At 38.7% G+C, this 13156-nt stretch overlaps 1 protein-coding gene across 6 annotated transcripts in view; it reads left to right on the top strand.

Annotated features, from left to right (window-relative positions):
• Window positions 1-13156, top strand: part of APP (amyloid beta precursor protein) — a 323882-nt gene that overhangs the window by 192443 nt on the left and 118283 nt on the right. For all 6 annotated transcript variants that reach the window (XM_066259113.1, XM_066259112.1, XM_066259111.1 and 3 more), the window contains exon 6: window positions 5166-5368. In XM_066259113.1, coding sequence (XP_066115210.1) covers window positions 5166-5368 — 203 coding nt within the window. The remainder of the gene's footprint in view (window positions 1-5165; window positions 5369-13156) is intronic.

The following is a 13156-nucleotide window of genomic DNA, read 5'->3' as shown; positions in this document are numbered from 1 at the left end:
CTTCCTAGATCTGCACATAGGTGTCTGAGCATCTTCCTGTGGACACGTGCCCCTCCGGTTTCCCATAGTTGGTCCTTGCATGGGAACGGATCTCTGGTCTGCTTTCACTCTCCTTCATCACTGCAAGTCTCCTGGTTGTCCAATTCCCATGAACCACGCGATCAGAGCTTTCTCTCTGTCATTTCCTCTCCTTTGTCCTACAAAGGGGAAGATAAAAACCAGTTTAACCAGAGACTAGGGAAAGGAGACAGTTTTTTTAGAGAATGCAAATGGTGAATTGCTGTGCATGACTTAACCAAGAAGCAATTAAAACTAAGGTGACCAATTGCTCTCCTTTAGGGAGGACAGTCCTTCTTTTGTAAGTTCTGTCCTCCTACATGTCCTCCTTTTTGATATTGGAAGACTAATCTATAAATGTCCGTATTCAATTGATAGAGTCGATCCATTGGGTGTGATGTGACATATTTGTATCTAAATGAGTACTTTTTCCTTACAATTATTTTTAAAAATTAATAGGCATGTAAGCATAATTATAATATAAAATATTACAAATTTTTTATTATGCATTCATCATATTGTTTCAATGAATAAAATGTTTCTTTTACTTATGATATTGTTTTCAATTTAATTTTGTCTTCCTTTTCATTATAAAAAAGTTGGTCACCTTATTAAAATGGATATGTGCATCAGAGTCTTTCAGTGTCTGAGGGGGGATGTCCAGGAAGGTAACCATAAGTGGAATTGTATCAAGGTCAGCCTTCAGTGTAGAAATACAAGGACTCACCTCTGTGATGCAGTGTATTTGTCACCACCTGGTCTTGGGTGCTAACCCATAGCTTCCTATTATCAATGATTTATTTCCTTCCAGTAGTAATGTCCCTTTGACCCGTTAGCTGCCTTTTTAAACTCAGGTAGTTCTGAGATGGTCAGCATGTTGAGACCGTTCCCTCATCCCTTAGACATGTTTCTCATGATCAGAATTTAAAAGATGTACAGACCGTCTGCTCTGAATTGACACACGCAAACATGTGGGAATGTGTTATGAATATTCCACTGTGTTCCCAAGAGATTATCTTATTGCGAGTTGTTTGATTGCTTCTAAAGAAATTGCTTTCTGACGCCCAGCCTGACACTTTCACAAACTGGCCCCTCCTTGCATTTTCTTGCACCATGAATGGCTTTCCAAAACCAACCCACCTCGGTCACATCACAGAACAAAGCTTTCCAGTGAGTGCAGAGATGGTGGAAAAAGAATTTTCCCCTTTCTCTCTTTCTTGCTGTTTATGAAAACTCCAATCTGCCGTTGTAATGTTGGCGTGTTTGGTGCTCTTTGGGAAGAGGCAACATCATTAAAACCGAACTGTGCTACTGTTTTAATAGGTAATTGGATTCATGGACAACTAAATTTAATTCCAGAAATCAAAGCTATGGTAATAAGTACTGGTAGGCTTAGTAATTTAATTCCTTCGCCAGCCAAACTTTTATGTGTCTCTGTTCCTTGTTATTACGCCAGTGAATTGCTCAGGCAGATGTAATGATGGAGACAGGCAAAAACTATTTTGCTCTTGTTCATGGCTACACATACCAGAATGCTGGTCACTTTACTACAGCTGTTTCAATAAGCATGGTTTCTGTTTGGAGTTTTAAGTGCAACATCTAGGTCATAACAGAGAAGGCTGAGGGACATTCCTGGGGGTGCCCAGGGTCATGTTTTCACCTTCCCGCATGGAGGCACATTGCTGTCTTAACCTGGATCACATAACTTCCCTGTCACTCCATTCATGTTTCAAGACTCCACACACACTTCACGGTGTATGAAGAGTACTGGCTTCGCCTGACCAGGCAGTGGCGCAGTGGAGAGAGCATCAGACTTGGATGCGGAAGGACCCAGGTTCGAGACTCCAAGGTCGCCAGCTTGAGTGCGGGCTCATCTGGTATGAGCAAGGCTCACCTGGTATGAGCAAGGCTCACCAGCTTGGACCCAAGGTCGCTGGCTCCAGCAAGGGTTTGCTTGGTCTGCTGAAGGCTCGTGGTCAAGGCACATGTGAGAAAGCTATCAATGAACAACTAAGGTGTTGCAACGCGCAATGAAAAACTGTTTGATGCTTCTCATCTCTCTTTGTTCCTGTCTGTCTGTCCCTGTCTATCCCTCTCTCTGACTCACTCTCTGTCTCTGTAAAAAAAAAAAAAAAAAAAGAGTACTGGCTTCATTTGATTTTTCTCCCTAGTTTTATCTGATTTTTTTTTTTTTACCTAATTTGAAGAACTAACTATTAATAGCATTGGTGCTTAGGATTTGACTGACTACAGAAGAGCGCCTACACAATAAATTGGCTTATTATATGCATTGGTTTTATTCATAAGTAGTACGTCATTGAAATTCTATAGAACAAAACTGAGACAGTATTCAGGGTAAAATTTGGGCCATCTGAGCAACTGTTAAGTTTAGGATTCTTTTGAGATGCTACGTCAAATTATAGACTTTTCGTGCAGGAATTCAGGCAGTCAAGAAATCAATGATTGCATGCACCCCATTTATCTCTAAGCAGACAAAGGCTTATACCATCTGACGATCAATGCCAATGTTTTCTCTTCCTCTTCTTCTTACTTATTTCTTGTGGAAATCAGATTTCAAATATATTAGGGAAAGAGGACAGGTTTCCACACTGTAGGAAACGTTAACATAACTGATTGAGGTCTTCTGTGTTAATACTTCATTTATCAACACACTAATAGCAAGTTATTATTTATGTTACTTGGTTTAATAAGATTCTCTTTATCCTTTTGTTTTAGACACATGCTTCATCTTCTTTGTACATATGTGTTTATTATTCCCTGCATCATATTTAATCAGGATTAGGAAGTCATTCCAATGGGAGCCATACATATTTTTATTGACTTTTCATATATAAAAATTCTTTTTGTGTGTGTGACAGAGATAGAGAGAGGACAGACAGACAGGGAGAGAGATGAGAAGCATCAGTTCTTCATTGCGGCACCTTAGTTGTTCATTGATTGCTTTCTCATATATGCCTTGACTGGGGGGGCTACAGCAGACTAAGTGACCCCTTGCTCAAGCCAGCGACCTTGGGCTCAAGCTGGTGAGCCTATGCTCAAACCAGATGAGCCCGCGCTCAAGCTGGAGACCTCGGTGTCTCGAACCTGGGTCCTCTGCATCCCAGTCTGATGCTCTATCCACTCTGCCACTGCCTGGTCAGGCTATAAAAATTCTTTAAATTCTGAGTTAGTGAGGAAATTCTATCTTGTGCTGTATTCATTTCTGCACAAATCTTTCTCCTTTTCACCCTCAGCAAAATTAGCTGTGGCTGTTCTGTCATACTTTAGTTTTAGAAAGCCTTTCTCTCCCTTCCTCTCTGTCTTCGTAGATCAAGGAAACCTGTTCTGTTTCACCAATATATTTAAAATCTGATTTTCTGCACCACGCCGAACAAACTAACATGCCAAGGCCCCTGGGTTGTGCCTGACACAGACTCTCCAGGTTCATCCCCCTTCGTCATCAATATGCTTCTCCTTGTAGGTAGGAATCGGCATTGGGGTCACAATTCTCCTCTGCCATCTCTCTTTTGAGGAAATTTCTGTGTCAAATGGCAGCCCTCAGTCCTATTCCTGTGCTGCTTCTTGTCAAATAAGACACAGGGCAGATGCTCTGCTATGTTGACATCCTCCACCACGTCGCCATCTTTTTCCTGTATTGGTTTTGTCATCTGATTTAGCAGGAACCATCCATTGCTTTTATCTGGCCAGATGATATCTGATAGACTTCCACTGTTTACCACTTCCATTCCTATCTTCATCTGTCGTCTTTCAAATGCTCTCGACCATGTCTGAGCTGGCAGAGATGTGACTGTCACAAGGATATGTCACTAGGACTTTGTCATTTTGTTCCAGACATGCCCATCTGTGTCACCCAAATTTGCTGATTTATGACTCACCACTGTGCATCACTGAATATACATATTTAATGCCATATTATTTCTGATCCTTTTCCCAACTATACTGTGACTTCCTACCCACCTGTTACCATTATTCTCAGTATTGCATATTTCATTGCTTCTTAGAATATTGTTCCCTAACCACCAGCATTGACATTACCTGGAAACTTGTTAGAAATGTATGTTCTCGGGCCACATCCCAGACCCACCGAATAAGAAACTCTGGACGTGGTGCCCAGCAGTCTGTGTTTTAATAAGCCTTTCAGGCAATTCTGATGCTCAGTGAAGTTTAAGAACCACTTAATACCTGATAGTCTACAAAGCTTACACAATTCATCAGACTAAGGATCACAACTATGTATTTTCAGTAAGTATCATTGACCATTGGGTATTAGAGATTTATTTAAGCCAGTTTCTTCTTCCTCCTTCATTTCCAGTTTAAACTTTTAACAGCAACATTTGAATCAATTTCTACCTACACTTCCTGAGTGTATACTGTGCAGATGCTGTGTGATATTCTCATACATTATGGGAAGTTATCCCCATAATATGATAAACTGTTTGGGATCCCCTACCTTACATTTAATAGACTTCACTTTTTATAGAAGTTTTAGGTTTATATACAATTTGAGCAGGATGTAAAGAGCTCCCCTCTACTCCTCCTTTGCTGGCCCCCTCCCCTCATTTCCTCTGTTGTTAATTTTGCATTCATGTAGTATAATTTGGTCCAATATTGATAAATTATTATTAACTAAAGTTCATAGTTTACATAGAGATCACTCCTGGTGTTCTGTCAGTTTTGACACATGCACAATGTGTGTGTCCTTCTTACAGTGTTTTACAGAGTAATAAACGGCCCTAAAATTCCCTCTGCCTCTTCATCCCTCTCTTCTCACCCTGGACCCCTGGCAACCACTGATCTTCAGATGGTCTCCATAATTTTTCCTTTTCCAGAATGTCATAGAGTTGAAGTTATGACATCCTCTTTCTGCAAGTACATAAAGTAAGAATAACAGTGGGCAAGTGTTAAAAAGTTGCAAACCTACTCAACTCGGGTCTTACTTTGACCTGCTGACTTCACACTTACCCCATGTTTTTAATTCAGTGTCACATTTCCCTTCAAATTTCTAAAATTCTTGTCATTGATTTTTTTTTTCCTTTCCTCACATCTGTTTAAATGACTCATAATGTTACTTCTCTTTCCTGCGGCAGTGAGGACAAAGTTGTGGAAGTAGCAGAGGATGAGGAAGTGGCTGATGTCGAGGAAGAAGAAGCCGAAGATGGTGAGGATGATGAGGATGGTGAGGAGGTAGAGGAAGATGCTGAGGAACCCTATGAAGAGGCCAAAGAGAGAACCACCAGTATTGCCACAACCACAACCACCACCACAGAGTCTGTGGAAGAGGTGGTCCGAGGTAATCCACTGTTTTCTGGGATTTTCTTTTTAAGGGAAAAGGAACACATCATAGTAAAGTTTGAAATTTCTATCCTGTTAGTGTCTTCCTAACCAAAAATAAAATTTAAAAACACCAAGTCTTAGGCTTGTTGACCTCTTTTTGGTTAATGAGCGGTTCACCAATTCATTTTAAAGGATGTAAAGTCCTGATGATGCACTCTAGTCTATACCTTGTGTGTGCTGCTTGGCAAACCCCAACTTGCTCTGCAGTATACCATCTAACTAAGTGTGGTATCCTTTGACAAAGGCAGTTAGTTAGGTGACATGCTTGTTATTTCCCTGGCAATGGTGTGTATTGCATGCTGTTGTCTGTTACCTCTTGTACCATCTGGGCTATGAGCTCCTTGAGGGCAAAGACTGGATTTTATTTAGTATCATGCAGAGTTCGTGGCTTACAGAAAGTTTTCAAAAAATCTTGGTAGAGTGAGTAGTTGCAGTTAGATTTCATTAAAGGAGAAAAGTGATATTTGGTGAGTGACACGTTATCATTTTTGCTGTGAAATTTAACTTGGTTTATTTGTGTTGTCTTTATTTTATGGAGAAGTGACAGTGTCTTCTTGGAGAGATTGACTTTTTTTCCTGTTTAGTGAATACTCCTTTTGGGAGTATTGTGAACTAAATGAATGAAAAGACGACTTCCTTTTTGTCTCAATGAAATAAAAGCAACCAAATGTTATTGTAGTTCGGGCTCAGTTTCTTTAAGGGTGTGTATTTGTTTTACAGATAGTAAAAGATAGTCCTAGAATTAGATCAAATGAATATGGAGGGAGTTATTGGGTTTCAGTGTCTTGCAGATACTTTTAATGTCTACCATTAAATGTTATAGTGATATAAGTCTTCCTCTCACTTTTTATTAAGGTAAAATTATTTCAGCTCTGTTAATATTTTAGAACTTAAAATGGGGCACTTTCTCTGCCTTGAGGAGATTCTTAATGATTGCTCTAGTATCTTCTATTTATTACATTTTTAAAAACTTTAATGAGTTATAATTTATTTATGAAATTCACTCATGTTAAATGCATAAGTATGTAATTCAGTGGCTTTAATAAATTTATCGCCTGACCAGGCAGTGGCGCAGTGGATAGAGCGTCGGACTGGGATGTAGAGGACCCAGGTTCGAGACCCTGAGGTCGCCAGCTTGAGTGCGGGCTCATCTGGTTTGAGCAAAGCTCACCAGCTTGGACCCAAGGTCGTTGGCTCGAACAAGGAATTACTTGGTCTGCTGTAGCCCCGCAGTCAAGGCTCATAAGAGGAAGCAATCACTGAACAACTTAAGGTGTCGCAACAAAAAACTGATAATTGATGCTTCTCATCTCTCTCCATTTCTGTCTGTCTGTCCCTATCTATCCCTCTCTCTGTGTCAAAAAAATAAAATAAATAAAATAAAATAAAAATAAATTTATCAAATTGTACAACCATCACCATAATCTAATCTTGGAACATTTTCATCATCTCAGTAAGATCGTTCACTCCCATTCACAGTTAATCCTTGTTCTCACCATAAGCCCTAAACAACAGCTATCTACTTTATGCCTCTACAGATTTGCCTTTTCTAGACATTTAGTACAAGTAGGGTCAAACATGGTCTTTCGGTGTCTGGTTGCTTTATTTAACATAGTGTTTAAGATTTTGCATTTCTTCTAACTTGTAGTTTTTAAAACAGATTATTCTAAATTGAACAGTCTGAGTTAGCTTAAAACATTTTAAATATTGCATATTCTTAAGAAAAGAAAAGTTATAGTCCAAGATGGATTATTTATCATTCCCTACTTAATGATAGCTATGTATTCAGTTTAGCACATTAGTGTTTATGTAAGTTGATATACATGTAAATAAATGCACACTCTGAGCCACTGATTTTAAATACTCATGGAATCTTTTCCTCATGGTATTTCTTTTCTGTCTACTAGAACCATCTGTGGCACATCTGGTTAAATGAACTTGTTAGCTTCTATTTTCATAGTAGGGAAGGACATTATTATAGGGCTTTTCTTTCTGAAACCAAAAAGGCATGTGACTACAAAATACAACAGCTAGTAATCTGCACTAGGATTGAAGTTCTTGAGATCTCCATCAAGATAGTTATTTATTTAATAATTAATGTCTACTTATTCAACATTAGCTTTTGGACCCCTATTTGGTTTAAGTCATTTGCTAGACTCAGTGGGTCATATAATGAGAACACACAGGGTAGCTGACCCTCATGTATGTTAAAATCTAGTAGAAAATGTAAGTCAAAGAAAGACAAGTTATCTGCATGGCATAAAGTATGGGTCTAAAGCAGGGGTCCCCAAACTTTTTACACAGGGGGCCAGTTCACTGTCCCTCAGACCGTTGGAGGGCCGTACTATTAAAAAAAACTATGAACAAATCCCTGTGCACAATGCACATATCTTATTTTAAAGTAAAAAAACAAAACGGGAACAAATACAATATTTAAAATAAAGAACAAGTAAATTTAAATCAACAAACTGACCAGTATTTCAATGGGAACTATGCTCCTCTCACCGACCACCAATGGAAGAGGTGCCCCTTCCAGAAGTGCAGCGGGGGCCGGATAAACGGCCTCAGGGGGCCGCATGCAGCCTGCGGGCCGTAGTTTGGGGACCCCTGGTCTAGAGCCTACTTCAAAGAGCAAGAAATGGATTGGAGAAGGGTCTATGGAGGAGAATTCATTTGAAATGGTATTGGAAGGGCTGGTGGTGAGTCTACAAATGGATTTTTGTTATAGGGCACTTCAGAATAGTAGGTATAGCAAAACCAGTATGGTGCTGTCAAAAGGTATATGGCAAGTATGGCCATTAACTAAGGGTGATCAATTCAGGACCTACTATGTTTCTGGTGGAAAGAGTGAAGAGATTTTGCTTTGATGTTACTGCTGTTGGGGCAATGGGTGATAATAGTATTTTCTATAGAAAGACAAAGGCAATTAGATAACTTATTTATTATAAAAATCTCCAGGATAGAAATACAAAAAGAAATTAGCCTTAAAAGATAAGTTAATAATGCTGATGGTAAGAAGAGGAAGAAAGCAGCTGTCTAAAAGCAAATACTTGGTCATTTAGAGGTACCAATTGTTAATATCAGAAATAGAAGAGCCTTCGGTGAGAATTCATGCATCCCTCTCTAAGACTCCTGAAATGGATAAAACCTGCATCATCAAGACATATTTCTTGGAAAGGAGGCTCAAGAGGCAAACATGTTACAGATTATTGTTTCTAGATCAGAAAGTCTTCTGTATTCCCAGTTAATTTCAATAAAGTTTAGATGGTAACACTGAAGGGCCCAGCCACATTGAGCCCCTTTCCTCCACAAAGTCCTTTTTCCTTCTTTGGTGTAGAGAGTGAGTTATGCTTCCCTGATGAAGAGTAAAGACAATGCCATAGATGATAGCTAACTTTATAAAACTCCAATTACAAGTAGCCTGCTCCTGCACTGAAAATAAAAATCAGAATGGCTTGCAAAGAAGATATATTGAGAAAGAGACTTATAATCTGGTTTTCAGTGTTAATGTTTCAGTGCCTGAGAGGAAATGTGATTTACAACCATACTTAATAAGAAAACTGTTTCTTCATTACCAATATATTGCTACTAATACGAGTCCTTAATGTGCTTCATAAAAAAAAAGCTCAATATTTTGCAATTGGTTAAAATTTGAAAGAAATAAGCAAGTGGAAGAAAAATATAGGACATTTCAAGAGGGCCCTAAAATTTCCAGCCTTTTTGTATTAGAATCAATGACATCAGGGTAGAAGATATCGGTTCTAATTGTGTCCCTGATTCCAGAGGAGAAGGTATTATTTGAAAGTGAGCATAGACACACACACACAGCAGCATCCATCTGGCTATAGGAGTCGTTGTTTTTGGTTGTTAAAAATGAATGTTGATCTAACAGAATAAGGCAATATCAATTTGAATAAAACATTAGTATATTTAGATACTTGCTCTTAATTTTCTGTGTTTTGAGAAGGGAAGACCATTCATAAAACCAAAATGTCAGGTTAATTAACTCAATTATGAACTCTAAACTGATTAAACCTGTGTATTGTAATAAATGATGTAATCTTTTATTTAAGCTAGCCAGTTGTGTCCATCTAGCACACCTCTGTTTCTCCCCTCATGTCTACTTATTCAGCAGATACTCATTACCCCCTTGCTGACTGCTAAGCGTCGTGGAAGATGTCACGGGAGTTGGCTCTCACTGTGTCCTGGCAGGTCAGGCTGAAGTTCTTGGGTTTTCAGAATCACCACTCCCCTTGTCCTTTAGGGTGATATTTCTATCTTTTAATCCTTGTAACTCTGCCGTGTGGTAGAAATTTTACTTTACCATTTAATGTCAAGGCAACTAAGGCCTAGAAACATTTTCTAAAATGTGCTCACGGTGACAAAGCTGGTAAGTGGTGAGGATTTGGACCCAGATAAGTCAGGTATTCCTTTTTTTTTTATTAATTTTTTATTCTTTATTTTTCCATTGATTTGAGAGAGTGGAAGGGTAGGGTGGGAGGGAGAGAGAGAGAAGCATCAACTCATTGTTCCACTTAATTATTCCATTTAGTTGTGCATTCACTGATTGCTTCTCATATATGCCCTGACCAGGGATTGAACCTACAGCCTCAGTTTACCAGGAAGACACTTTATCCACTGAGCAGCCCAGCCAGGGCAGACCGGGGTATTTTTATTACACCAATGTTAAAACTTTACTTTTTTATTTCTAATACATACTATTTCAGTTTAACCTGTGTTTTCTTATAAATGTATATTCCTTTGCTATAGGCATATATTCATGTTATTATTATTTCACACTGAGCATAATGATCAGGGGTCAGCAATCTATGGCCATAGGTCATATATGGTCTGTCACTTGTTTTCTGATCACACAGTTGTTCTAGGACACAGCCGACCCCGTTTGCTTACATGTCCACCTGTGGCTGCCTCCATGTGGCAGAGGTGGAGTGGAGCAGACACCATATAGCCCACAAAGCTAAAAATATTTTCTATCTGGGCCTTTATTAAACAAACAAACCAAAAAGCCTCTAATAGTGATTATGAGAAAAATAGTATGAAGTTCTTTATATTTCAGATACTGCCCTACCAAGTTAATACATTACGATGGTTTTATTATGGTCAGAGGCAGATTAGTGTAGGGTTGAGAGAGGATGTTTAATCGTATGGCCTTGGGCCAGTTAAGTAACCTGGGAAGTCTGTTTCATGTGCTGTAATGTGGATGCTGATACAGAGTTGTGTGTTTGTTGCAAGAATTGGTGATCCATGTTAGATACTTAACCCTATGCCTGCCACATGGTATTTCAGTTTGTTTCCCAAGAACAGGCTGCCCAGAGTCAAACCCTGGCTATACAACCCACTGATTGTAAATTTATATCAGTTTTATAACTGTTAGGCCTCATTGCATCCCTCTGAAAATGGGGTTTCATAATACCTCATTTTAATCATTTTGTGAGGAATAAATGGAATTATCTATGGGAAACAGTACAGCTACTGGTAGATAGTAAGTGTTTGGTTAACAAGATGCTAAGGTTGTCATGGTTACAGGTATTATTCTGATCTTCCAGAGAACTAGTGTTTACTACATTATTAGAAATTATGAAATGTCAACGGTAAGCCAACAGATTGTCATTTTAATTATAAAAAGCATACAAGTTACATCTATATTATTAGTATAATAGAGCTGATATTTATAGACCTATAATAAGAATTAAGAAAAATAACAGTTTGAAATTGGTTTCTGAACTAAAACTTTTTGTGAATATATATTGTATATTAAAATACCTGCAGTTAAACTTTACATCCTGCTGAAAATCGAACCAAGATAATATCAAATGCCACTGCATTTCTAGATAGTGTTTCATTTCTTATGGGCATTTGAACCTCTTGAAGAAGTTCATCTATTAAATGGACAGTGACACTGATGTAGGTGTTTCTTTAAGCCTCCCATACGATGATGAAATTTAGAAGCTTGATATTTAAATGTTTCTTGCCTTGGGCTAGGTTACTGAACTCCACAGAATTAAATTATGGCTCTTCTCCCTCTGGTAACCATGGATCTGGGAGAAGGACCATGTGATTTACTGTTGTATGCCCACCAGCGTCAACCGGGCACTCCTCGGTACTGGCCATGGCACTGGTTGCTGGGGGCACAGGGATATGGACAGAGTGGCTGTCTTAGCCTGCTGTCAACCACACCTGCAATATTTCAAGCAGCATGAAATTGAAAAATATAATTTGCTATGAGACAATGTAGATCAATCTTTGTGAATATAGTAAAGTATTGATTCTATACTTTATGGTATGGAAATTTTATGTCAATAAATCTGCTGATAAAAACTAGGAAATTATCAGTGAATATAGAGATACAGACACACACCCGATGCTGGCGGGGCATACAAACATACAACTTCATATCAGCATCCTCATTACAGCACACGAAACAGACTTCCCAGGTTGTGCGATAGCTGACTCCTCTTGGCCTGTGAAAGCTGATTATTAAGATATTGAGGAATTCTGTGAGCCACAACCATTGGTAGCTTGACATGCTGTTAATGTGAGTATTGACACCACAGAAAATTGGCAAACGGTATAAATCAAAGTGTTTTGTTTTTCCAGAGACAACCAGTTTCCGAGTATACCCCTCCTCAGAGTCAGTAAAAAAAGTCACTTTCTCTTATTTCCAACAAAGGATGTGACATCCTGTCTTATTCAGAGTTTAAAGTGCCTTCTAATTCCAGGCTTGGTTTCAGCCTAGCCACACAGCTTAGAGAAAACAAGTGTTCCCCCCACACACACAACAAACAGGACAAAGTTATCAGGAAGTCATACTGGTGCTTTTTTGTGAATGCTTGCCGACGCCACCAACACAAGAGTACTGCTTAGTGGTCTAAATACTTCCCGAATACATCTCCTCAGGTGGCGTTTTATAAATAACCTTTCATCATGGAGGGATGTGAGAATCAGGTCAGGTATAATTGGAATGACAGATGTATTGGATAGCCTGAGAGGATCAACACAATTCAGTAAAAGCCAAGTCAACGCCACAGATCTTCTACAGACTTCCGTGACAAATTAGCACCCATCGTTTTGTACTGAATCAGTGATTTCATTACTAACACAGCTGTTTCCATCACTTGTGTCTACAGTTCAGCCCATAGTTGAGGTTTACATGAGATTAGCTGTAAGACTTTAGTTGAAGTTGGCTTGCCTAATTTTGCAGGTTTCTTTTTAGTAAAATATGATTAGTAGGTAATAAATATCTGATAACTTATTGTTCTGATCAGAGGAATTTTCTATTGGATGTGGGTTGTTTCTTTTTTTATGACTACTTGCTCATATTTGTAAGCACCTTAAAAATTTTATTTTTGGCCTGACCTGTAGTGGCGCAGCGGATGGGGCGTTGACCTGGAATGCTGACATCTCCAGTTCAAAACCCTGGGCTTGCCTGGTCAAGGCACATGTGGGAGTTGATGCTTTCTGCTCCTCCCCCCTTCTCTCTCTCTCTCTCTCTCTCCGCTCTAAAATGAATAAAATAAAATCCTTTTTAAAAAAATTTTTATTTTCTATTTAAAGTATACATATCTACTATTGTGAAAAAAAAATTCTTAAAAAATAACTAGTTTTCTAATATGCTAATATTTTAAATTTTTCATCCATAAGAACCACACACAAATTTGTCTTTTTATTCTTCAGCAGAATATATGAATGATTCCAATAACTTGGGCTTATGAAGTTTCACCCT

The sequence above is a fragment of the Saccopteryx bilineata genome, chromosome 2 (assembly GCF_036850765.1).
Source record: "Saccopteryx bilineata isolate mSacBil1 chromosome 2, mSacBil1_pri_phased_curated, whole genome shotgun sequence".
In the NCBI taxonomy this organism is placed as follows: domain Eukaryota; kingdom Metazoa; phylum Chordata; class Mammalia; order Chiroptera; family Emballonuridae; genus Saccopteryx; species Saccopteryx bilineata.
Note: the sequence above shows the minus strand (reverse complement) of the source record. Positions and strands in the feature narration are given on the sequence as shown.